The sequence below is a fragment of the Melospiza georgiana genome, chromosome 12 (assembly GCF_028018845.1).
Source record: "Melospiza georgiana isolate bMelGeo1 chromosome 12, bMelGeo1.pri, whole genome shotgun sequence".
Taxonomy (NCBI): Eukaryota; Metazoa; Chordata; class Aves; order Passeriformes; family Passerellidae; genus Melospiza; species Melospiza georgiana.
The window spans coordinates 19,470,199-19,495,248 of record NC_080441.1 but is presented as its reverse complement, the minus strand read 5'-3'; the positions used below and the strand labels follow the sequence as shown (position 1 = coordinate 19,495,248).

Here is a 25,050-nt window from a genome sequence, read left to right as displayed (position 1 = left end):
GGGTCTCACGGCGGGGACTGGCGCGTCCCCTCTCGCTGCGCAGCCCCGCGGCAGCTCCCAGCCGTTTGTGGTGCCGGGTCGTCGCCGCCGCCGCAGAGCCGGTGCGGGGCCGGTGCTGCCCTGATCCTGCTGGGCCCCCCACACCCCTTCTCCCAGCGGGGCTGGAATCTGGTGAACTCCGGGGCCACGCAAGTTAATCGGTAGCGGGCTCCGTGACCGGTGCTTCGGAAGCCGCAGAGGAGAGACACGGCCGCGTGCGGGAGGTGTGCCGGCGCTGCCCCCCGGGCACCGGAGGTCGGGAGCCGTGTCCGGGGTGCTGCCCGAGCTTTGGGGTGTCACTGCTGGGCGGGCAGCGGAGTGCGTTTGCTTGCGCCGAGGACCTGTGCAGCTGCTGGAAAACGTGCCCGAGTGTCACCTCGTTCTCGCGCTTTATTTTCCTGTTTTGCCTCAAAAACATGCCAGCCGCAGTTTATTGCCCCTGTGTGCGCAGCTGGCGAGGGCTGGAGCACAGCTGGCGGGGGCTGGAGTGCGGTGAAGGGCCGTTCTGTTCTGCCCAGCGGTCTGCGGAGTTTCCGGCGAGGGCAGATGGCTCCGCTTGCTCCGTCATTCCCTCAAGTCCGGACACGCCGGCGTTAATGGCTCCTGCCCTTCCTGGCTGCCGCCCAGGTCTCCCCAGCCAGCCCGGAGGTTTCGGCTCGGCTTTTGTTGTCGGAAGGCGGCTTCGAGGAGACCGGCTCTGCCGGAGGAGCTGCCGCAGCCGGGTGGGAGCTGGCAGCGGTGCCTGGCGGAGCACAGGGCACTGTTGGCTCCCGGGTGGCAGGGGGGCATCATCGGGCAGTGTCTGGCGAACCTGGGAGGTGCCACCGACCTGTCGGCCTGCCAGGGGGGCGCTGAGCGTGGGCTCGAGGCGCTCCCAGAGCCTTCTGCAGCGCCCTTCCCTCCTGCACCCCGGCGGCAGCGGGCAGTGCCCCTCGGGCTGTGCGGGAGGGGCTGTGCAGAGCTGCCTCCGCTGCCCTGGCTGGCATGGGCTCCGTGCTGAGGCGGTCTGTGCTGCATTTCACCGTCAAAGAGCAGACTCGAGGCTTGGCTGGTGCCCCTGACCGAGGGGTAGTAAAACTGGCCACAGTATGGAGGGAGGGAAGGAGGGGGGCTGGCCCAGGCAGCAGTGCTGGAATACCCTCGCACCGAGAGGCTGTTCCCTGAGGGTGCTCCTGGGAAAAGACAGTAAGGGCAATAGCAATACAAGGAGGAAGGATGAATCGATGCCAACGACAGCAGCAGCTGTCTGGGTTCAGGCAGGTGGCTGCAGAGCCCTGGATGTGCTGGCTGCTGCGATCCGAGCTGGGTCTGTGCCCTGTGCAGCCTCCCATGGCGGCTGGGAGGCCGTGCCTGTGCACAGCCCACGTCCTGCCTGGCTTGGAAGTGCTGCTTTGCAAAAGAGATGGAGCTGCAGTGGGTGATAAATGCCTGCCTTGCAAAGCATGCACCGGGTGAGCTGTGCTGGCCCCCAAGGTCCAGGCACGGCTCAGGGCTGTGTGTCAGTGTGTGTGCCAGTTTGTGAGCAGAGTGGGATTGGCCCTGGGACCATGTGAGATGGATAAATGACTTAGTTTTAAAGCCAGGATTATGTTGTCTCCTGCTCCATCCCCTCCATGGATGGATAGATGTTTCCAAACCCACGCTGCGACTCCCCTGGGCTTTCTGTGGGTTTCTGAACTGTTACTTGGGGCTTCTGTACTGGGGAGGGGCGCCTTAAGCCTTTCAGCTCCTGGGTCAGCCCCTGGCTTTAGGGGGTTGGTGCATCCCAAAGGCTGGTCACTGGAGAGACCGAGGCTGTTCCATCAGAGATGCTGGAACCAGAACTGTCTCTGCAGGCTGCACAGCTGGTTCATTAAAGGAAGCTGATGAGCAGTGTGATTATTTTGTTCCTCTGTAAGGAGTTGCCGCTGCCAATTGCAAACCCACCTTAGCCTGCTGGGAACCCCTCTGAGCCTGGTGCTCCCCACATTGGGGTGAGGGGGTCTGTGGCTGCTCCCCTGAGCTCCCTTCTGGAGGGGGACAAAGCCTTGGGGAGGCTGGAGCCTGTGTTGCTGCCTTCCCTTGTTTTTGGTGTTGTTTGCCTGGAAAGCGAGTGTGTGTTGCAGCCTAATGAGGCAGCCCTGGCAGCCCCTCTGAGCAGCGAGCACCCTCGTGGGGATGCTGCTGACCAGTCTCGGGCTGCTGCCTCCAACGCCACCACTCGCTGCTGTGGAGCCTGGCTCCCAGAAATGCCAGGGCAGGGAGGTCACCAGCAGGAGAATGCTGTGTCTGTGTGGCTCTGAAAGGCGCCTTGTGCTGTGCGAGGGCGGGGGGCTGCAGTGGCGTGCAGGGAACATCGCACCCCTGGCATCCTGGGCGCCTGCGTGCGCTCCTACACAGTGCTGGAAACACTGGGTTGGACCTTGTGCCAGCGGCCCTGGACGTGCCTCTCACCCTTGGTGCAGGGAGGGGCACGGTGCTGAGCCCGGAGCTTGTGGCTGTGTCATCCTTTGGAGAATGCAGGACAGAGCGAGGCGTGCCGCAGCCCTGGCCCTTGGGGTGCCACTGGTGGGGCCCTGCCAATGCTGGCAGGATGTGGGGGCTTCATCTTCTGCCCTTTGCTGTCTTTGTCCCAGCCCCTGGCGCAGGGAGCACGGCCGGTGGCAGAGCTGCCCTTTCTGTGCCTCTGGATGCACTGCACTTGCTCAGGAAACAGCCACTGTGCTCGCTGGCAGTCCAGCCCCCTGCCCTGTGACCAGGATGGGGACACCCTTGCCCTTGTTTTCTGGGGCTGCCAGCTCACTGCCATGGGGAAGGCGGCCCCCAGCCCCCAGTAATGCCTTTTAACACAGCAAGGACAGGAGTGGGTTGCTGGCCCCCAGGCCTGCTCCAGTGACAAAAATCTGGGATGCTGGTGAGGGGGTCAGGCTGGACCACTTTTTATCTTCTTTTCTTGCAGTCTCAGCTCTGTCGTGCCAGTCAGCCTCCGTGCAGCTCACTGATCCCCTAGTCACTGTGGGCTTGCCTTCCTCCCCCAGCAAACAAACCTGGAGTGCTCTGGGTGCCAGGAGGGCAGGGGACGTTTCTCTGCTGGGGAGTTCCCTGTGTTTCAGCGCTGCTGTCATCCCTGTCATGGAATCATAGAGTAGGCTAAGTTGGAAGGGACCCATCAGGATCAGTAAGTCCAATTCCTGGCCCTGCACAGACACCCCAAGAATCTCATAATCTGCCTGAAAGTGCTGTCCAAGTGCTTTATGAGCTCTGACAGCCTTGGGGTCATCACAGCTTCCCTGGAGGGGGGGAACTGTCCCAGTTTCCAGTCACCTGCTGGGTGAAAAAACATTTCCTGATGTCCAGCCTAAATATCACGTCCCTGTCCCCCTTTCCCTCCCCCTGAATGATGTCCCTTTCTTCTATGCCTGTATGCTCACAGGGGATGTGGGCTGTCCCAAATGCTCCCAGTGCTGCGCCAGTGACTGCTCCCAGAGCCCAGCACTGGGGAGGGGACACTGCCCCACTGCAGTGCCTCAGGCCCCCATTGCCCAGCTGTGTGGGAAAGCCTGATGTGTTCTGTGTCTGCTCCCACCTCAGCCAGCGCTGCCTTGCCAAGGTCCAGGAGCATTTTGGACTGTGCTGAATCCGGGGAGTCCCTTAAAGAGGAAAAGGCTTGTGGTGATTCTGATGGAAACTGTTTGTTATTGAAGGGGAGGCTGCCTGGGAGGTGCCAGGGAGGGGCTGCTGCTGCTGCAGGAGCCCAGTGCTGCCGCCAGGTCTTCCCGACTGGGTTGTGGCATCTGGTTTGCTTCCTTTTGGGCATTTCCCGTGAGATTTCCGCCCTTGGACAGGAAAAGGGTGGAGGTGGGATCTGGCTGGAATGGAATCTCAGCCAGAGCAGCCTGTGAATGAATGGGGGATGCTGCTGCCACTGTGTGGGTTAAACAAGTTACTTACTCTCAGTAGAGTGAAGGGAAATGGGGGAGAGGGAGAGGAGGGGAGAGTTGTGGGAGTTTTTTGTTTGTTTGGAGGAGTTGGAGTGTTTTTTTTTTTCTGAGATTTTTTTACAGATGTTGCAGTTGGATGCTACAAGCTCTCAGGTCTCAAAACTGTATTTTATAGATCTCACTATCCGGTGGCTGCTAGAGAAGGAAAACCCACACCCACAGGCTTGTGAAAAGCCAATGTGAGAAATAAGTGGAAACTTGCTGCATCACTGAGAGTCTGAGGGCAGATCCAAGGGACTCGTGCTGCATCCATGCAGGAACACACACAGCTGGTCTGTGTGCCAGCTGTGTCAGGGATCCCCCAGCTTCACACACTTTCCATGGGATTCCAAATGAAAGGGCTCCTTGCCTTTGCAGAATGTCATTATTGTGTTTATAACTGAGATTTGTGTCTCAGAGAGAAATGAATTGCTCAGTCTATTTCTCGCTTTGCAGATGCAGGAAATCGACTGCTACACAAACCCAATCTTGAATTGGTTGACTGAAGGGGGAAAATTGCATTCAGGCAGGAGGCAGAGGCCTGGCTGGAGTGGGGTTTGTGGGGGCACAGGGGAGGTGACAGTGTGCCAGCTGTCACAGGTGGAGCCTGCAGCATCCTCTGACACCACAGCAGCAATACTGAGGAATAAATTAGCTTCCTTTTTCAAAGAGACACAGAGCAGCTTAAATGCATTTTGTGGATGATCCTCAGAGAACCCCACAAACCTGGCTGTGTAACAGGACTGAATGCAGCGAGGCAGGGCAGGGTGGTCTCAGGGACGGTCAGTGACCCAGAGCAGGGGTGGGCTGGGGCAGTAGCACTGGCCTTTGAGCTCAGGGGTGGGGCTGTGAGCAGCTGCTCTCCTTCACTGCCCCCTGGGCCTCCTCAGGGGAGCGATGGGCGGGGGTTTTGAACTGCATGGTGACCTGGCTCACCATTTCCCTGAGGAGGCTGGCGTTTGGACTGGGTGCTGTGCTGGCTCAGGCTGCCCCCAGCACTGTCGTGACGCTGCTGTGCTGGCTCTGCTGGCTGTGGTGCTGCTCAGTGCTCTAGCACCTGCATGAGGCAGACCACAGGCCTGCCACACTGAATATATATCTATACACATAACACTATCAGTTTTTTGAGGTGGAATTTTTTAAAACTCTTTTGCTCCTGTCAGTACTTTCCCAAGCCTCTGGCCACCATTGTGGTCAGTCCTGGAGTGACCCTGCAGAGTGCTGTGCTCCCTCCAGCGCTGCAGGAATTTGTGTCCACTTGTCATTCCTCAGCAGGAGTGTGCTTTGCCTGTCTGTGGAGCCGCAGTCGTTTCCCATGGGGAATCAGGAGTGTCAGGTGCTCTTGGAGGCACCTTGGTGGGTCAAACCCCCCAGGGAGGCTCTGGAATTGCCTGTGATCATGACAGATGCAAAATTTGGAGCGTTTTGGGCTCCTTTCAGATCATTAAAGAACTTATCAGTGTGTGAGAGCAGGTATTGTCTGTGCCCTGCCTCTTGTCGCCAGCCAGAAGCCTCTGCCTCCCTCGGGCAGCCCACAGGGAGGGAGCAGGGATGGCAGGAGGAAATTACCTTTGCAGTTACCTGCTTCATGTCCTGAATTGCAGCTGAGCGGAGCTGAAAGGGATGGCAGGCAGATCCAGAGCTCCTGCATGCTGCCAAAATTACCCTGGCTGCCCCTCAGAGCAGGGAAGAGAGCTTTGGAGGGATGCAGTGTGGTGGAGGCAAGCTGGCTGGGGACAGGGGTGATGGAGGCACCAGCGTGGTCCAAGTTCTCCACCCAGCTGGGTGGGGATGGTGGACTTGTTTAGTGTGCTCCGGGATGCAGCCTGTGCTGGGTTTGGGCTGTTCCTGGTCCATTGCCACAGGCTGAGCCATGGGGTGATGGGGTGAGCTGCGTGGTTCTCCCCTCGCTCTGGGAGCTCCGTGCCTGCCTTCAGCAGTTAGTCCCCGCGCTGGCATGAGCCATCCATGAGTGGAATCCATGTCCTGCAGGGGCACGGCTGTGCTGGTGCCCTTGGCTCAGGAAGCCGCTCCTGGGTGGCTGGGGGAGTGAGCCTGGGGCTGGTCCCAGAGGATGCAGTGGTATTGCTGGTGGAGCATCCTTCGGTGTGCTTCATAACGTGTGAATGGCAGCACTGTGGGGGTCGGTGACATTCAGAGCAGACCATGGGACATGGGGACAGCCAGTGGCTCTGCCATACCTGTCCGTTCTGTGTGCTGGAGCCTCCTCCTCCTCCTCCTCTCTAGAGATCCAGCCCCTTGACCGGGGATATTGCAGCGGGAAGCTGAGCCAAGGGGAATTGGTGCTTTTTTGTTTATAAATCTTTTTTATTTTGAGATGATGGGCAAAAGTGATCCTGTGCAGCAGTGGAGAGGCCTCCCCAAAGAGATGCTAATGGCTTTGAGTCACCTCAGGGCGTGGGAGCATTTTGTCTTGAAAGGCTTTAAATGACCTGTGTAATGCGCTGGAAAAGTGTCCAGGGAGCGCTGGGTCGCTCTGTCTTTCCGCAGCACCAGGAGGGGGACTGGGAAATGTGGCTGGTCTCTGGAGCGCTCCTAAGGGACTGGGGTAGGAAAAAGGATTAAAAGTTGCTGTAGATTGAAAACAAGGCCTAGTTGGGCCTTGGCTGTGATGGAGAGGAGGTGACTATGAGGAGCAGATCTGGCTGGCTGCGGAGGGAGCCGTGGGGGCCGTGGGTCCCTTCCCGCAGCGATGGGAGCTCGCTGTCGCTGCGCTTTGGGCAGCGCTGGCATGGCTGGCTGTGCCCTGCCGGGAGCTCCATCTCCACCTCCTCTGCCGGGACCCTCCGGGCATGGCCCCGCTTGAGCCGGGCTGGCTCTGAGAGAAGCGTGTCTGCGAGACTTGTGCTCGTGTGCCTGGGATGGTGAAGCCCCTTTGGAAAGAGGCAGCTTTCCTCCTTTTAAATCATTAATCTCTTTTAGGTGGCCCGGGAGCCCAGTTATGCCAGTCTGAGTGCCTCTTCCTGAGCATTGCAGGGTGGGAGGGGGGTGCAGAGGGAAGAAGGAGGGTGGAAGTCCAAAATATCTGCTACCTGCTTTGTTTCTGCACTGGGCATTAGCGCTAATTATCCCCCTATTGTGTCCAGTTCCTGCAGGAAGTGTTGTTTATCCTTTCGGCCTCCCAGGAATGCAGCCCGAGGAGCTGTGCGGATATATTTAACCTTGCGCAGAGCAGCACAATGGCCCCTGGACTGCCCGGCCCCGCAGTGTCTCTGGGAAGCGCGGCCGATCTCGCTGTGGGCCGGGGAGGCTGGAGGGGCCGGGACGGCGGCCAGGCCCCGGGCTGGCTGCACAGCCTCCGTGCGGTGGGGCCGGGAGCTGCCAGGGGGTCGGAGCTGCTGCTTTTGCTGCTGCACCGAGCAGCAAAATGGGACTGAGCCGGTGGCACGGGCAGCGTGTGTCCCACGGGCTGGGCTGGCCTGGTGCCGGGGTTGCGGGTGCTCCTCGGAGCTCCATCAGCACGCTCGGCAGCCCCGGGCCAGCAGGGACGTGACACAGCCTTGGTTCAGGCAGCAGCTCCCGTCCCCTCTGGAGCCCTTCTGGCTCCCCTGGCCCCGTTCAGTTTTCTCCCTTCCCAGCAGGAGTCAGGTGGTGCAGAGGGGCAATGCCCAGAGCAGGTTGGGGGTACCATGGTGGGATGCCCCTCTTGGGCTCTGTGCCTTTGCTGGGCTGAGACTGTGCTGCGCAGGGGGAGCCCCCGTTCTTTGGTTGAGGATCTGTTGTTATTCTACCCCCCAGAAAACATCCCTGCAGCGGAGCTTTGCCTTTTGCACAGCACGAGGGGTCCTGGGGAGCGCTGGTGCGGGGCCAGCTCCTTGCTGGGGTGCACTGGCCCCTCACTGTGGTCACGCTCATGTGACAGCAGCACTGCTGCCTTCCCAAGTCTGGGTCTGGTTTCCTGGCTGTTTCCCGTGGTGGGCTTTGCCACGAGCTCAGCCCTGCCTTCACTGTGGTCATGTCTCTGCACCTCTTTGAACTCCCCTCCTCTGTGGGTGAGTTGTGCCAGTGTCCTGCACTGGGTGTCCACTAGGAAGGGCCTGGAGCGTAAACCTGGTGTGCCCCGTGGGGTGCAGACCCTGAAGGATGCTGGTCCCCTAGTACAGCACTGGGGCTGTGAGCACAGGAGGTGGCTGCTGCTGCTCCAGCCTCTGGGGAGACCAAGGGCTTTACCTTGCAGTGCCCTCCTCCTCAGCAAGGCAGACCTCTGTGCCGAGCTGTGTGATCTCTGCAGCCTCCATCTGGGGGATACGAGCCGTGACTTGCTCTGGAGCCCAGAGGTTATTGCAGAGCACCATATGCCCTCCCTCATCCTTGCTGGGCCGGGGGTGGTGGCTGTGGTAGGGACGAGGCTGGGCTGGAGCTGCATTGCAGGCGGTGGCTGAGGAAGAGGGGAAGGATGCAGAGCCACAGGGTGCGCCTAGAGAAAGGCTCAGATCAAAGGCTGCTGCCATGTGTGCTCTGGCAGGAGCCAGCTGGGAGCAGGGCTGTTTTCAGGAGCTGCTGGCTCTGCTCGCCTGCTGCACAGCATCAGCTGCAGAGGTTGGCAGAGCAGGGTGGCAGGAGAGCACAGAGCTGCAGGAGAGGTGAGGGAGGGGAGGGTGGTGAGGCCTGGAACGGTGGGTTCTGCGGCAGGAGCGGAGGGACAATTTGCGGGGGGTGGGGGGTGTGGTGGCAGGGCTGCCGGGGCTGTGTGAATGCTGGACGTGCCACTTTGGTGGCATGCCTGCTCACCAGCTGCTTTTCCCAAGGGCCAGGCTGGAAGGGGGTCACTCCCCTCTGCAACGGCCTGGTGGGTCTGCTCCTGCCAAAGCCTTGTGCCTGCAGCTGTCCCTGTCAGTGCCACGGCCCCCTCCCAGCCCTCAGACCCCCTGTGACCCCCTGGCTTCAGCCCCTGAGCTGTGGGGCAGCTGCTGGCAGAGAGGCAGGGACTGTGGGTTTCATTGCAGGGGGGATGGACGGACGGACGGATGGACGGACAGACATATGCAGCGTGTGGAAAAGAGGGTTGCTGTGGTCTGTGACCTGCCAGAGCCTGAGACTGGCTGCTGCAGCCCCAGGTCTCACGGATTAGGGAGGCAAGTGCTGGGGCCCTCGGGGAGCTGCTGTCTTCCCCAGGAGCTGGAAGCAGCTGTGCTGTGCTCCAGGGCTCTGCCACAGTGGGGGGACTGGAGAGGTGTCCTGAGCCTTTTGTGTCCTGTCAGCCCCCAGGCCACTGATGGAGATGGCGGGGGAAGGTTCCTGCATGGTGTCAGGGGGAAGTGCCCCATAATGTCCCGGAGAGCAGCAGTGTGTGCCGTGGCTGCCTGGGGTGTCTTCAGACCCCTCCAGCTGATGGGGAATCCACGTGGCATGATTCCTGCTGTATGGCTGCAGGAGCCAGGGAGCAAACTGCGGGCAATCCCTTCCTGATCCACCCTGCAGCTCAAGGGCTCCAAAATGCTGCATCCCCGGGGAGCCCCATGTGGACCCAAGCTGTGCTGGGGTCCTGTGGGAGCACTCCAGGAGCTGTCACCTTCCCGGGCGCTATTTGTAGAAAAGAGGCAAAATTTTCCCTTGTGCCAGAATATCACTAGAGATGAAAAAAGGATCTTTTCTTGGTGCTTGCCTCTCTGACATCATGGAGGTGAATGAGGTGGAGACCTTGTAGGCTTTAGCTGGAGCATCCTTGTCCCGTGCAGAATGCCCAAGACAGCCCTTCCCCACCTTGGAGCCTGACAGGAGACATTCAGGAGTAAAGGGATTTTGTGATGGAGCAAAATGGTCTCATCCCATCAGTGAAGGCAGTGATGAGGGTGAAATTCCCAGAGGGAATAAGGTGCAGTGCAAATGGAGGAGTTAAAGAGCACAAATGGCCAGTGCCTGCTGGGCTCTGGTGGCTCTTCTGGAGTGTTCAAGAATGAAGCAACTGAACTGCCAGCACACAGGGGTCTCTCATTGAAGTGAACTGCTGCATGGGAACCAAGCCTCCTGGCTCTGTCCTTCATTTAAGAGATGCACAGAGAGCAGTGGAAATTATGTGGAGCAACCTTGCTTTAGCACTAAGCAAATTGGCTTGGAAAATAATTAAAGCTGGTATGGAAATGCTGGTTCAATTTGATGGATTAGGGGCAGCAACACAGGCTTTTATAGGGGGAATTCAGTTTAACTGCAGCAGGTGATGTTCTTTTTCTAGTATGGCAGTGAAGTGATTGGGGAGGGCAGCTGGGAGACAGATCATTGGGATTTTCAGAAAGCCTCAGACAAATCTGGAGTTCTTACAGTGGGAGTGTTCTGTTTGATGTGTTCAGGTGTTCTGGGAGGGAGGAGTAGAGGCGATGATGTGGCCAAGGGGTGCTCTGTGCTGGCTGCAGCTTTGAGCTTCAAATTTGGTGTTACATATGCACAGCTGATGGAAATAAAGCACAGAAGGAATGAGAAACGGTGGATGTGAATTGGCTGGAGGAGCCTGGAGGCCTCCGCTCTCGCTGGGGTGCCTTCCTTGGGTCAGAAGCTGTTGCTGATGACGCAGCTGGGGCTGTGTTCCTCCTAGGACCCTGTTTCTCCTGGACAGGCCCATCCCAAGGGCAGATCCAGGCCGGTTGGCTGGGAAGGCTGAGCTGGCAGGAGCGCAGGGTCATTGGCAGAGCTGGGGAAATGGAGGGGGGACCTCTTCCCCCTTCCCCTTGGGCTGCAGGACGGGTCCCTGGAATGAGATACACGGGATGTGGCTGCTGCACGGGCTGTTCTGTCCTCCCCTCAACACTGATCCGGGTTTGAACTCGTTTTCCCAAGGACAACAAAAAGGATGGAGACAACTGCTGCCCAGATTTTGTATCCTGCTGTCACTGTGCCAATTAAGGAAAGGGTTGCCATATTTTATTACTTTTTTCGTTAGTGCACGGGTGGAGCAGCATAGCTCTTCTAAAGCCTCATTCTTGGAAGGAGCTGAGCAATCTCGGCTGGAGCTTTTTTGAGGGGGAGGGGAAGTTAAAAAAAAAAAAAAGAGGGATAAAAAGGGGAAGGGGAAATAAATAATCATATTTGGTGCAGACAATACCAACCTGCAGAATTAACATTTGTCTGAACATATCTGGATATCCTGGTGTGGGACTCTGAAGGCTGGCCAAATTCTGCCCTGGGTTGATGCTGGGGAAGACCAGAGGGAATTTTATGTGGACTTGGAAAACATGGGTAAAAATGAGGCCTGGATGCTGCTCGAGAGGAAAGCATGAATTTTGGATTGGATGCCTGTGGCCTCAGGTGATGTACACCAGGATGTCTCCCTCCCAGGTATGGATGGGGTGATGTGGGCAGCATCCCTCCTTCCATGTCTCTCCTTCCTTCTTCCCTTGGTGCCAAACCTCTGCATCTCTCCTGGCAAACCCGTGAGCTTGAGGCAGTGATGAAGAGCTTTGATATTGTGACAATAATTATCTGGGAGAAGAGGTGGGGGAACCCTTGTATCCAGGAACCCTTGGTGTAACTGGCCAAGGGTGACCCATGCACCCTCACCACGCTCCTGCTTGATTTCCCACCCCCTCCCCCTTTTCCCTCAGTTTTGGGCAAAGCTCAGATCAACACAGAAAAGTGTTTGGTTGGATGTCACATGCTGTTAACCTGCTGCTGCTGCACATTGTCATTGCAGGCCAGCATGGACAGGGCCACTGACTCTTGGGCACAAAGGACACAGGGCTGTCTATAAACAGTGGTAGTATTTTACAACTTTTATATTTAGGGAGTTAATGACTCTAAAGAAAACACATTTTAATCTAATCAACTATTCCATGAGCTGTGTCAGTCCTGGACATCAAAGAGAACATCAAAGTGAGAGGCATGAAAGGCTCTGCTGGCAGCATGGCTGCTTTGCCAGGTGTAGCATCTTGGAGCAGGGCTCCCCTTCCTCCTCGGAGGGGGCTCCTCCAGCAGGGCTCCTGCAGCTCCAGGCAGGCTCCTGTCCCTGCTGCCCCACTGCCTGTGAGCAGCCTCCTGTGCCTCCTCCACTCCTCCGAGAGGGCTCCGGTTTCTGTCCCAGCCTGAGGCTCCTCTTGGGTCCGTCACAGGTCATGTCCCAGCAAGGAAAACAAGATTGATGTACAAGTGTCCCTCAGTAACAAAATCAAAGGCTGTTTAAACTTCCTGCATTGTTTTCCCTTGGATAGCAATGGAGCTGCATGTGAAGCCTGAAGTTGGATATGGGAGTGTGAGATGCTGCTCCGTGGGACATCTGGCTCTGGCAAGGTGTTGGGGAGCCTCTCACACCAATCCTGACTTTTAAATTTTTTTCCCAGTCTTAGGCTATGAAACAAATCCTGTTCTTGTCCTTTCTTCTTTTTCATCTTTGTGTTTGCTGACCGGGGAGAACCCGTGAGTGATGGGAGGCAGGAGGGGCTGTGCCCCCAGCTGGGCTGGCACAGGGACTCTTGGTGCCAGGGTGGCACAGGGACTCTTGCCCTGGGGCTCTTGGTGCCAGGCTGCAGCTCTGGCACAGGGAGAGGCCGGTGTGGGAGGTGCCCAGAGCACTGGGGGTGTATGGGGACCCCTCATCCCCAGGCCTGCAGCTCGGGGAGCCCCCTGGATGCAGGGCAGCCCAAGCAGGCAGCAGGCTCAGGGCCAGCAGCAGTTTCCTCCCCGCTGCTTTCCCATGGCTGCAGCAGCTCCCAGGCTTCAGAAACCTCTGTGGGCTGTGCAGAGGAAGCTGCTGGGAGCCCTCGTGCTCCTCTGCTTGTTTGGATCCAGCAGCTTCTCCACTGTCAATCTTGGGGAAAAGAAAAATAGCTTTAAATATGTGTAATGTGTGTGCAAGGCTGCATTTGGCCAGCAAGAGCTGCTTCAGCATGAACGTATGAAAATATCCAAGGGATTTATTTTATAAGCCCCTTGAGCTGATGCAGGGAAGAGCTCAGGGTTTCCTCCAGGCACTTGCACATCCTATTTCAGACAATGGGGAAGAGATGGTGCAGTGGGGTGGGGGTGATGGAAGGGATATGTTCAGTGGGATGGGGGTGGGCATGGCCCAGTGTGGCACCTGTGCAGTTTGCCATTTGCAGGTGCTAGCAGCAGCCTGGGGCTTCCAGCAGCCAGACCCTCTCCTGCTGCTGGGTTATCCCCCTATGCTTTGGTTACAGCCCTTTTTCACAGAATCCCAGGCTGGTTTGGGTTGGAAGGACCCTAAAGCTCATCCAATTCCAGTCCCTTGCCATGGGCAGGGGCACCTTCCACTATGTCAGGTTGCTTCAAGCGCCCTCCAGCTTGGCCTAGAACACTTCCAGGGACCTAGGGACAGCCACAGCTTCTCTGGGCAGCCTGTGCCAGGGCCTCCCCACCCTCACAGGGAAGGGTTTTTCATCTTCTCCCCAAGCAGAGCCTGTGCACCACACCAGGGTGTTCCAGGGGTGAAAACAAGGCTAGGTTGGAAGCGACCGTGTTGCTTCCCACAGGGTCAGTTCCTGCAGCAGTGCCAGGGTGAGGGCTCCCTGTGGCTGTGACTGAACAGGGCTCTCCTTGCATCCACACTGAGGGAGGGACACCACAGTGGGCATCACTCGGAGCCTGCCTTGCTGTGGCTGAGGAAACCAGGAGGTACCGCTTGTGCACGGGGTGGTGGGTGAGAGAGGAGAGGCAGGATCCGGTTCCATGTCACTGCACGACTGTTTGGGAACATGCTGGGATGCTGGCAGAGGCTGGGTAGTACTTGGGATGCAGCTCCTGGTGCTCTGCACACGAGAGTTGGGAGCAGCAGGTTGAGTTGCCTGCTGGGAGCTGTTTTCCAGCCTCGTGCAATGGAAGGGAGCTAAAAATACAGCTTGTTTGCCTCCAGCTGGAGTTGATTTAGGTATCCCTGGCTGTTGTGGAGTGCAGCAGAGGACAGCCAGTAGTGGAACTTTGCCAAGTGTAATTTCACTGCTATGCCCTCCCCACCCTGCTCCAAAAAGCAATGGCCAGGAAAAGCAGGGAGCAGGATGGGATGTTGAGAGCTCCCAACCTGCTCTGCTCAGAGTTTCCACGACATGATTTGCCTTTTCTCCTTCACGAGAAGCAGGCCTGGAGCTGCTGGAGGGGATGTTAAGAGGTTTTTCTGTGCCATTCAGAGCAGCGTGGAATGCCAGCACGGCCACGCCCTGGTCTTGGCAGCACACACCAACACAAACATGAAATCATGTGGTTTCTCCTGGTTTTGTCTCCAGCCTTGTGGTCCAGGTCCTGCCCTGGCTGGGCTGGAAGGTGTGAGAGGAGCTGCTTCTCCTCCTCTCCCATCCCCTCCATGCGGCTCCTGTCCCACTGCGACTCCAGGCTCTGCTCCATGTGGGATGAGACAGCTCCAGCCTGTGCTTGCAGGGGCCTGGCAGGGCTGGAGTTGACAGCATCAGAATGCAAAGGGTGTCAAGGTGTTGCATGGGTGATGTGTCCAACCCCCCAGGCACCTGCTGCTGGAGGAGTGGAGCAGCCCAGGAATGCAGCTGTAGTCTCACTTCTCTGCTCTCCTTCCTTGCAGGTTCCTGACCACCTTCCCCGGTTTTTGATGCTGAATCAGGATTGTGTTAACTAAAGATGGAAACACTGGAGTCAGAATTGACCTGCCCAATCTGTCTGGAGTTATTTGAGGACCCCCTCCTGCTGCCCTGTGCCCACAGCCTCTGCTTCAGCTGTGCCCACCGCATTCTGGTGTCCAGCTGCTCCTCCAGCGAGTCCATCGAGCCCATCACCGCCTTCCAGTGCCCCACCTGCCGCTATGTCATCTCCCTCAGCCACCGGGGCCTGGAGGGCCTCAAGAGGAATGTGACCCTGCAGAACATCATCGACCGCTTCCAGAAGGCGTCCCTGAGCGGCCCCAACTCCCCCAGCGAGAGCCGCCGCGAGAGGACCTACCGCAACAGCCCTACCATGTCCGTGGCCGGCGAGAGGATCGCCTGCCAGTTCTGCGAGCAGGACCCGCCCCGCGACGCCGTCAAGACCTGCATCACCTGCGAGGTGTCCTACTGCGACCGCTGCCTGCGCGCCACCCACCCCAACAAGAAGCCCTTCACCAGCCACCGGCTGGTGGAGCCCGTGCCCGACGCGCACTTCCGCGGACTGACGTGCCTGGAGCACGAGAACGAGAAGGTGAACATGTACTGTGTCGCTGATGACCAGCTCATCTGTGCCTTATGCAAACTGGTGGGCCGCCACCGGGACCACCAAGTGGCGTCGCTCAGCGATCGCTTCGAGAAGCTCAAGGTAAGGACGCAGGATTCCTCCAGAGCGCTCTGAAGCTGTCTCTGAGCGGGAGCGGCGGTTGCAGTGAACGTGATGTGAACCTGCATGGATGATATTTGACCTGTATGAAGTTTGAATTCCCTCTCCACCCCCCGTGCGTTCTGAATAAGCCTGCAAAACACTTTTCATTCCTTTTTTTTAAAATGAAAAAAGAAATTACAGCAAGTCCCATCTGAGGTCATGCTGGTGAGGCGTGACTGTGGCAGCAGTCATGTTCCCATTAGAACCCTGCTCATGTCTTTCTCAGCTGTGCTACCTCTGGCCTTTCTCCCTTCATGTTCCAGGCTCATTCTGCCCCAAAAGTGCTTTTCTGGGATCTTTGACCTGTTCATGTTCAGAACAAAACCACTCTCTCCACTCTCGTGTATTTTGAGGGCAGAAGGAATACTTCAGTGCTCCAGCAAAAACACAGAACACTTGGGGGGTTTTTTGTGCAGACCAGATTATTTTTTCCTCCTTGTTTTTAAACAAACTGGTGCCTGGAAAGAAATCTTCCTAGATGTCCAGTTTCTTGGGCTGGTTTCCCACCTCCCCATCTCCCAACTCTCCTGAACTTGCTGCAAGGTGCCCAGTGCTGTGACTAAACACCCCTGATGGCATGAGGAATGGGATGGGATGTCCTGGGTGTTTCTTCTTCCTATTCCAGCCACCAGGTTTGGCTTTGGGCTGGTGCCAGATGGGGCCTGGGGAGGCTTGCTTTGCCTGCCTGTCTCCCATCTCATCATCCTCACCTAAGCTTCCCCGGTGTGCAGAGCTGCGCCAGCAGCCGTGTCCGTAGTCCAGGACATTCTTTTTCCATGAGGAAACGTCTCAATTAGCAAATTGGAAACCTTCAAAAGCAGTGACCATGTATGTTTGCATGCAATAAAACCTGGGCAGAGAAATTAAAACCCTGGAATATTCCTCCCCGATCCAGCCTGTGCCAGCCAGGCAAATCCTTTTGAGGAAGCCTAGCAGGTTGCCAGAACACTTTTCCCTTTTAAATAAGTCTTAAGTGATTCTGGCCATGGATGGAAGCTCTCTTCTGCTGAAAGCATTCTTCCTGTGCTGTTCATCCTGCCCAGCTCCTCAGTCTCTGCAGGGCTGGAGCTGCTGGAGGAGCAGGGCTGAGGGTGGCCACAGCTGCCTGGAGAGGACCTCAATGTGTGTCCTTCTTCTGGTTCATCCTCCAGCACATCCCTGCCTCTGGCTGTGCCTTGGTGGGGCTAGTTTTGGGTGACTGCTGTCCTGATACTCTTCCTCCACTGCAGAAAGTGCTCAGGATTGATGCCAGGCTTCACCAAAAGAGCCAGTATTTGTTTTGGCATCTTGTGCCATCTCTTACATGGCCTCAGCCCAAGCTCTGACCACCGTGTGCTCCTTGGCAGCAATGAAAATCCTTGCAAGTACCTGAAATACTTGAAATCCTTAAATGTGTGCTGACAGGATGCTGCTGCCCGGGAACCTGTGGCCAGTGGAGCAGCTGCTGCCTCGCTGGCTGTGCCCCCTGTCCCTGCCCACGGGGGGCTCTGCCCCTCTGTCCCCTCCTCAGCACGACGCTGCTGAGCTGGGGGCTGCTCCCAGAGCTCTGCAGTGTTCTCAGGCAGCCAGCAGTGAGCAGATGCACTTAATCCCTGGCTTTGATCCCGCATCCTGAGTGAGCTGGGAACGCCTTTCAAGTTAGATTTTTTTGATGAAAAATTGGGTTTTTGAAGTGAGTAACTTCCTGTTGTCAGAAGGGCTGTGCTTTCCACAGTTATCTTTGGTGGGGAATTTTTTTTGTCTCTTTAGAAGAGCTGAGTGCCTGAAACTGGACTAGTGTGCGTAAATGAGAAACCTTCTCCCAGTGCTCCCCTTTCTTCCAAGCTGGTTTTACATCTAAAGTCTCCAGCACATGCCAGCAGCCTGACTTCCCTGTGGATGCTCTGCAATGATCCATCCATACTGTGTTATACACCTCCAGATGTTTTAGGAACCATCGTTAATCCCTTTAATGCATGTGATGGGTTTATTTTGTGCATCTTCAACTCCATTTGTTAATGTTGTAAATTACAGTTCCAGCCAGTGTGAGCAGTTTTCTGGATTTAAGCAGGGGCCATGGGGATGCCAGGCAGGATGGGGCAGAGGATGGAGTGCTGAATCACGTCCAGGAGCTTTCTGAAGCTGGGGTGCCAGGGATGGATGCGGTGGCATTTTCTTTCCCTGGCAAGGTTCATGCCAAGGGTTATCAGCTGCAGATGCCATTCCATGGTTCTCTGATTGCCCAGTGCAGGCAGCACCAGCACTGCTGCTGTGTGAGCACGGCTGGGAGCCTCCAGCAGGATGGTGCTGCTGGTTTTCCCTCTCTGTGGGTGTGGGATGGCTCGAGATGCTGAGCTGGAAGTCGACATTAAAGACGAAATTAAAGCTGTGTGTAGATTAAGAGCAAAACTAATGGCCTGACCTAGATACAGCGAGTGCCCAGGACAGCAGTGCATTATCTGCCGAGTGAAATCTCAGCCAATTATAAATTCAGATTGCTAGAAATTTGTAATTGGCATCCTCTCTGCAGTGCCTGCCTGGGTCCTGCCCGTGCTGCTGCCACGCTGAGGCTGGGGCAGGGCTGCACTGGGGGATACAGCAAGAGCAGCTCTGTGTGCAGAGCTCCAGCTGGCTCCCCCATCCACAATTCCTGGTGGAAGGAGTATTTGAAGAAAGGATTTTGCCTTAATTACTGGCCACTGTCGGTGGCTTTAACATGAGCTCTGCTCCCTTTGAAGAGCCAGAGAAGGGCCAGCTCTGAGGAGGCTTTTCCTTTGCTGGTGCTGTGTCTTCTGTAGATTGACAGGCTGGAAATATGCAAAAGAAAGAGAAGTGTGGTGTTTTGTAACACATCTGCTCTCTGCTGGAGAAAGAGCCGTGAGCCAGGTGGAAAACCCATCCTGTGTTACCTGTCAGAGCAGCACTGCCTCCCGTGGGGCTGTGGGAGTGAGACCAGGATTAACAAAGCCTCCCTGTGCTGACAAATTGTGCAGAGAGCTGGTAGTCATTCCAAGGCTTTTAGGAGAGTGGTAGGGTAGAAAATTGAGGAAAACTCTCCATCACGCTTCCCCATGGGACTTGTTCACCTGGGAGCTGCGAGTGTGTTCCCACTAGTTCCGGGTGAGTCACAGATTGCTGCTTGATTTATAATTTACTGCACTGCCGTGGTGCTCAGAGGAATTTTGGTGTGTATATCTCTATTTCTTCACACCAAGAAGAGTCAGCTGAGGACAAGGGCTGCAGTTGTGACTGCTGAGACTCCCACAGAACAGATGGGGGCAGTTCCCAGCAGGAACAGAGTTCTGGTGGTGTCGGAGCTGTTGGCACCTGAGTGCTGAACTAGGGATGCTTTGGCTGCTTTGTTTCCAGAAGGGGAGAGAAGGGGATGCAGCCCCAGGCAAAGCTCACTTCAGGTCAGTGCTGCTGGAGGCTGGAGCCCTCACTGCTGTGGGGACCTGAGGAGGGAGCCCGTGTCCCCTCAGGTGCCACAGCCTCAGCTGTGCAGCCCCCGCTCAGCCATCAGCTTCCCACCAGCTCTGGGTGTTTTCAGTGTTATCTCAGAGCCTCTCTGTTATCCAGTGACCTCCCTGAGCAGGGGCACTGTGCACACACCAGGCTCCCACCACAGCGTTCTCGTCCCCATCGCTGCCCTCAGTGGCGAGCAGCAAGTGCTCAGCTGACACTGAGCACCCAGATCATCCTCATCCCTGCTCAAATATTGATTGCTTGGAGGTCACGGGGGCCAGGAACCAGCGCTGAGGGCTGGGATCTTTGATAATTTGCTTTGCTTCCCAGAAATCTTCTTTTTAGGGAGAGTTTTCCTCTTCTACCTTATTAATAACTAAGCTATTATGGATATTGAGTTAGCAGAGCTGCAAACTGCTTTGATTAGATTAATCTCTCACTTTTTCCAAACCTACATTCACATCCAAGATGATTTCAATGTTGCTATCTCAAGAGCAGTTTGAGCTGGAAAATGAAAGCATAAAACTGTGTGAAAATGCCTTGGTGACTCTGTGTTTGGGATGGGGCTGGAGGATTCATCTCTAGCCTTTGTATCCTGGGAGATGGCAGCCCAGAACTGGAGTCCAAGCTCTCTGGAGATGGAAAGATGGTTTGTAGATGAGGTTCTTTTTAACTAACAGGTGTTACTTTCTTTGATCAAAGCCCTTGTGTTTCTGCAGCAGGGTGTGGTTGCCTGTCTGCTTTTCCCTTCTGCAGGTTGTTGAGCTGTTCAGAAAGGCCTCTCTTTCAGGTGACCCTCTTGCACAGAGGGGCTGTGCAGGTTGTGAGTCTCCATCCTTCCCCTCCAGTGGCTGTATTTCTGGAGAGCTTACAGCTGCTGCATTTTATATTTTATTTGGGTTTTTTCCCCTCTTTCTGCTGCGGGCACTTCAGCCATGTCAGTGACAGGCCCTGCCTGAAGGCAGACTGTGCTGGGCCAGGGGGTCACAAGCTGCTTGTGTTGGAAGGTGCCACCCTGCGAACGCCTGATTTGGGGGAAACAAAGTGTATTTTTGCTTTTAAAAAAGGCATGGCCAACAGTTTTGGAGAGTGTAGCCCTACTTGAAGGCTGGGCAGCAGTGCTGGCCGGGGAGTAGCACTGGGCTGCAGGGTTGGGTCAGGGGCCTGTGTGTCCTTGCCTCCCCTGTGCCCGGGGCTGTGTGCCCTTGCCTCTCCTGTGCCCAGGGCTGTGTGCCCTTGCCTCTCCTGGGCTGTGCCCGGGGCTGTGTGCCCTTGCCCCTCCTGTGCCCAGAGCTGTGTGCCCTTGCCCCTCCTGTGCCCAGAGCTGTGTGCCCTTGCCCCTCCTGTGCCCAGGGCTGTGTGCCCTTGCCCCTCCTGTGCCCAGGGCTGTGTGCCCTTGCCTCCCCTGTGCCCAGGGCTGTGTGCCCTTGCCCCTCCTGTGCCCAGGGCTGTGTGCCCTTGCCCCTCCTGTGCCCGGGGCTGTGTGCCCTTGCCTCCCCTGTGCCCAGGGCTGTGTGCCCTTGCCCCTCCTGTGCGCGGGGCTGTGTGCCCTTGCCTCCCCTGTGCCCAGGGCTGTGTGCCCTTGCCTCTCCTGGGCTGTGCCCGGGGCTGTGTGCCCTTGCCCCTCCTGTGCCCAGAGCTGTGTGCCCAGGGCTGTGTGCCCTTGCCCTTCCTGTGCCCAGGGCTGTGTGCCCTTGCCCCTCCTGTGCTCTGTGCACCGTGGCTGCTGCGAGGCCACCAGCGCTCCTTGCCCTGCAGCACCTCCCTGGGAGATGCAGGAGCAGCCATGCTCTCCCTCTCCCCACAGCTGGCAGCCCTCCATTCCCCAAACAACCAGCAGCTTTGCTGAGGGATTGATATTCCTGCCCTGAGTAGCTCTTGTTTAATATTCAGGATATATTGCATTTGGGCATAATGAATATTCAAGAGTGGGAATGAGCAGAGCTCAGCTGATGCTGCTGGCTGAGCGCTGGGGATGATGCTGGCTCTTCTCAGGCTCTGTTTGGTGATTCCTGACATGTGTGTCCCTGAAAAATGGGTCCCAGCAACATTCAGTGGCTTTGAGTAATTTGGAAAGTCGGCTACGTGCAGTTGAGTGTCAGATGAATTTCTCAGAAGGCTCAAAACCTTGCTCTCTGATACTGAATATTGCTATTATTATCACATTAGCCTGTGAAACACCTGACAGGTGTAATTAAGTGATTTTACCTTGACAGCTGATGTGTTGTTTTTTTAAAAAAAAAAACAGCTTGGAATATCCAATTGAAGTAGTTTGATGTGCCTTTTTGTAGAAATCAATATGCAGTAGCAGCACATCTGCTGATAAATCCTCCTGTGTCAGGAGTGGAGATGGATCTCAGGGACCTTGAGAAGGAGGAGGTGGGGTTACCTTATGAGCTGGAGGCTGGTTCTTCCGAGTGTCCCAGCTCCTGCTTTGTGCTTTCAGCATCTCCAGGGAAACCATCCTCTTGCTGGAAAGTGCTTGTTGGCTACTGTGGCGCTGGGCACGTCCCCCAGAGCTGACAGATTCTGCTCCCCATGGGAGCTGTGTCCTTTCATTTGACCTCAAAGGTCTTTTCCACCCCAAAGGATTCTGTGAGCAGCAGCAGATCAGCCCACCTGGGTTTGATCTCTGTCAACAAACAGGCAGGTCTGTGATGAGGAAAGCAGAGAGGTGTGTCCCCAAAATTTTCTGAGCTGGCTTCCAGATGAACAAGTTCCTGCACCTCTGGTACTGCTCCTGCGCTCCTGGCTGGGTGGTCGTAGGAGGGCAGGTCTGGAGCAGCTGGGGAGCCCTGTTCTGGCAGGGTGTTGTGCCCCTGCCGTGCTGTGTGATGTGCAATGGGAGCTTGTAAAGTCTGTACGTGTGAGGTGGAGCTTTATGGCAGGAGGTGGAGGCTGTGCAGCCAGGCTGGGCGGCAGCACTGCAGTGGCACCGTGTGAGCTCCTGCTGGCTTCTTCCTCTGAGGAGGCTCTCAGTGCCCCTGAGCTGCCTGTGCCCTGTGCTGGGCTCTGGCCGTGCCCAGCAGGATTGGGGCTGCTTTGGGGGTTCACAGTGTCTGTGGGAGCCAGGCCCTTTGGGGCATAGATCAACGTCCTTGGCCCTGATGCAGAGTCTCAGGTATGAGGAGCAGGGATATTTCCAATTATCTTAGTCTCTATGGCATGGATTAGGCATCTCCTGGTCTTGCTGCTTGCCTTCCCTTCATTTGGCTGGCTTGGGAGAGTATTTTGCTGTGATGGGAACACGTCCAGCAGTGTTCTTGGGAGGGATATCAAACACCACCACCGGTGTGAGCTCCCCTTGGCTCTGCCCCCATCAGCTCTGTGCATGTGGGGCTTCATCAAATGTGCTCCAGGATGGGCAGCCGAGGGCAGGATGGGCTCCTGCCCCATGGCCAGAGGTGCAGGCAGCCAGGGAATTGGGTGGGATGTCCCAGCAGGAAACACCTTTTCCTCCTGAGAAAGCAGGATGGAGATTTATCCAACAGCTATCCCGTGCACCCTGCCATCTCCTCTGAGCACAGCCCTTTTCAAGCCCATTCTGAGCACTCCAGCTTTTCCAAGCATTCACATCTGCTTGTAAAAGGCTGGGATTTGGGCATTTTAGTGTGCAAAATCATCACGATATGCAGCCAAATACTTGTGAGCCAGCTGAACCCCTTTGTGCTCTTGTGCACATCTCTGGTTTATGGGATAAGCTCAGCAAATAATGTGCAATAAGGTGTGTGTCAAGCAGGATGTGCCAAAATGATAAATCCAGATTCCTCCCTTGCTTCTCCAAAGGGCTTTTGGGAACCAGACATCCGGTATCCAAAAGAAAACACGCACGGGTTGTCTTTCAGCATGAGTTCCTTGGCTTTGTTTGTTTATTTTTGTGATGATGGTTATTGGAAACTAAAGGTCGAGAGAGAAGAGAGCCTGATGGATGTGCTCACTGCAGCTTTGTGTCCTGGCTAGAGTCGGATGCTTGTGGTAGTGATCCATAAAAATCCAGTCTATAATGGAAAACGTGAAAAAAACAAGTCCATTCTTTGGCCTGCCAAGGAAGGAGCCGTGTCCTGCCTGAAGCTCTCCCTGTACTATGGAGAAGGAGAGGTTTCCAAGTGGTTCAGGGGTAATGGAGCTGCAGCATGATGCCTGACAAAACCCATACCTCTTTCTGAAGTGTGTTTGTAAAGTTTCATCTCAAAATAACTCACCCTGAGTATTTCCATACTTCTCAAAATGGTGTTTTTCCTGGATAACTGGTGCACAGAACCATTTTTTATTAACACTGGATGGAGGATTGTGAGTTTATTGGGTGCAGAAGTTGAAAGCTGGCTATTCCCTGATGGCATCTGCAGGCATAAAGCTGGGCCAGGATGCTGGGAAGCTGTGAGCCCGTGGTGCAGTCAGGAACGCTGATGTTCTAGGGGACTAATGACTGGGTCAAAGGCAGGAGAGTCTGAGTTTACATCGGCTTCCAACAGCCATGGCTTTGTTAGCAGACTCCTGGCAGTCAGATCCAGCAGGAAGCCGCACAAGGCTGAGAAATGGAAGGGTGCTTAGAGAGGGTGTTAAGGAGAAAGCAGCTGGAGCAGGGGGGGTTTAGGAGTGTGTTTTAGGAATGCTGTTTGCAACATAAACTCACTGGTTTTGTTTGGAATGTGCCAGGTGAGGACAGAGCAGGTTGTTTATGCGTTGCAGAGATGGAGGTGAGACATGTGTTGAGGCTTTCATTGCAGTCTCCTCCCAGAGACTCTCAGGCACCAGCACAGGGACCATGAGGTATTGTCCTCCAGTGGCAGGGCTGGAGAAAAGGATGCAGTGGCATCTCTTCCCCAGCCACTTGGGGAAGCAAGCATCAATCTACCGGCAAAAGCTAGGGGGTTGCAATTCCTACCCTCCAGCTCAGGAGGCTCTGGAAGTGGTGGGAAACAGGCAAACTGAATAAACCAAGGACTCAGCCCCTCTCCAGGGTCCATGGAGCAGGGCATGGCATGCAGTGTCCTCTCACCAGGCAAGGTCAGGCTCTGCCCACTCCCACAGCCTGTGTGTATCTGCACTGTGGCTTCCACATGGCATCACGCTGCTGTGGGCCTTGGCAAGCCCCTGCTTTGATGCCATCCCAGGGGCAGATTGCTCCTGGGGTGCTGCTGGGCTTCTGTGCCTTTGGAGTGCCAGCTCTGAGCAGTGCAGCAGCTGCAGGGGACATGCACAGCTGCTGGGGTCACTTTGCAGTGCCACGGGCTCAGAGGGGGCTGGTGCTGTTCCACAGCTGCTGGAGCAGTCCTGGGGTTTTGCTTTAGTCTTACAAGTCACGAGATAAAAGAGTGAATTTTTAGCAGAGCCAGGCTGCAGGTGATGTGTGCGAGGCTGAAGTCTCCCACTGAGCATGGTTTGCCCAGTCCCATGTGTGAGCTTCAATGTGCCAGCTTGGCCACCCAGGGGCCAGAGCACTGCCCTTGGAAATAGCCTCTCACCCAGGGGCCAGAGCACTGCCCTTGGGAATGCCCTCTCACCCAGGGGCCAGAGCACTGCCCTTGGGAATGCCCTCTCCCTTCCCTAGGAGCATGCCCACAGGCCCTGCTGGGCTTGCTGAGTGCCACTTGCTGGGGACCAGAGCAGTGCTCAAAGAGGAATCTGGTGGTGGTCCTTGGGCTGATGCTTCCACTGGAGACCAAGTGCTGGTTGTTTGTTTCTTGGTCTTCTCTATGTTTGGGCTTCCCTTGGACACATCTCCCAAGCACCCCTCAGGGGAAGCCACCCTGCAGGCAGCATTCCCAGCAGTTCATCCCCATGGAAGCCAGTGGTTTTGGAGGTGGCAGAGACGCAGTTTGGGCATCTCTGTTCCTCCTTCTCCTCATCACCGTCTCTAATCCCTGCAATCTACCTCAGGTGTAGCGTAGTTGTTATGCTCTGAAGAAGAGAAATTACTGTCTTGAGCTCATTTTTATCTGTTTTTCTGATGAAATGAGAGGGAAATTTCTTGTTTCCCTTCCCACACAGTGATAGTGTGGCAACTGGAAAAAAATCTATATTAAAGTTTAGGACTGGGAAGAGGGTGAAGGAGGGTGGGACAGCCTGGGGCTGGTCCCAGGAGCCCGAGGCCTCCATCCATAGCAGGGATCCCCTTCACCCTTTGCAATGCCCCTGGCTTGGGAAGGCCAGGCCTCTGCCCGAGACTGTGTTTGCCCAACCCCTTCATCTCTTGTTTAAATCCAGCATTTCTGTTTCATCTGATGCCACTCGGTTCTTAAAGCTGTGATTCTGAATTTCACAGTGTTCCTTGTCAGTCCCAGCAGGAAATATGTTTGGGACCAGTTGGGAAACAGAAGGGAAAAAAATTACC

General features: G+C 56.0%; 1 protein-coding gene across 4 annotated transcripts in view; it reads left to right on the top strand.

The window, feature by feature from the left end:
* MID2 (midline 2) overlaps positions 1–25,050 on the top strand; it is a 63,756-nt gene that overhangs the window by 616 nt on the left and 38,090 nt on the right. For all 4 annotated transcript variants that reach the window (XM_058032449.1, XM_058032445.1, XM_058032446.1 and 1 more), the window contains exon 2: positions 14,491–15,212. In XM_058032449.1, coding sequence (XP_057888432.1) covers positions 14,547–15,212 — 666 coding nt within the window. In that variant the 5' untranslated portion in view covers positions 14,491–14,546. The remainder of the gene's footprint in view (positions 1–14,490; positions 15,213–25,050) is intronic.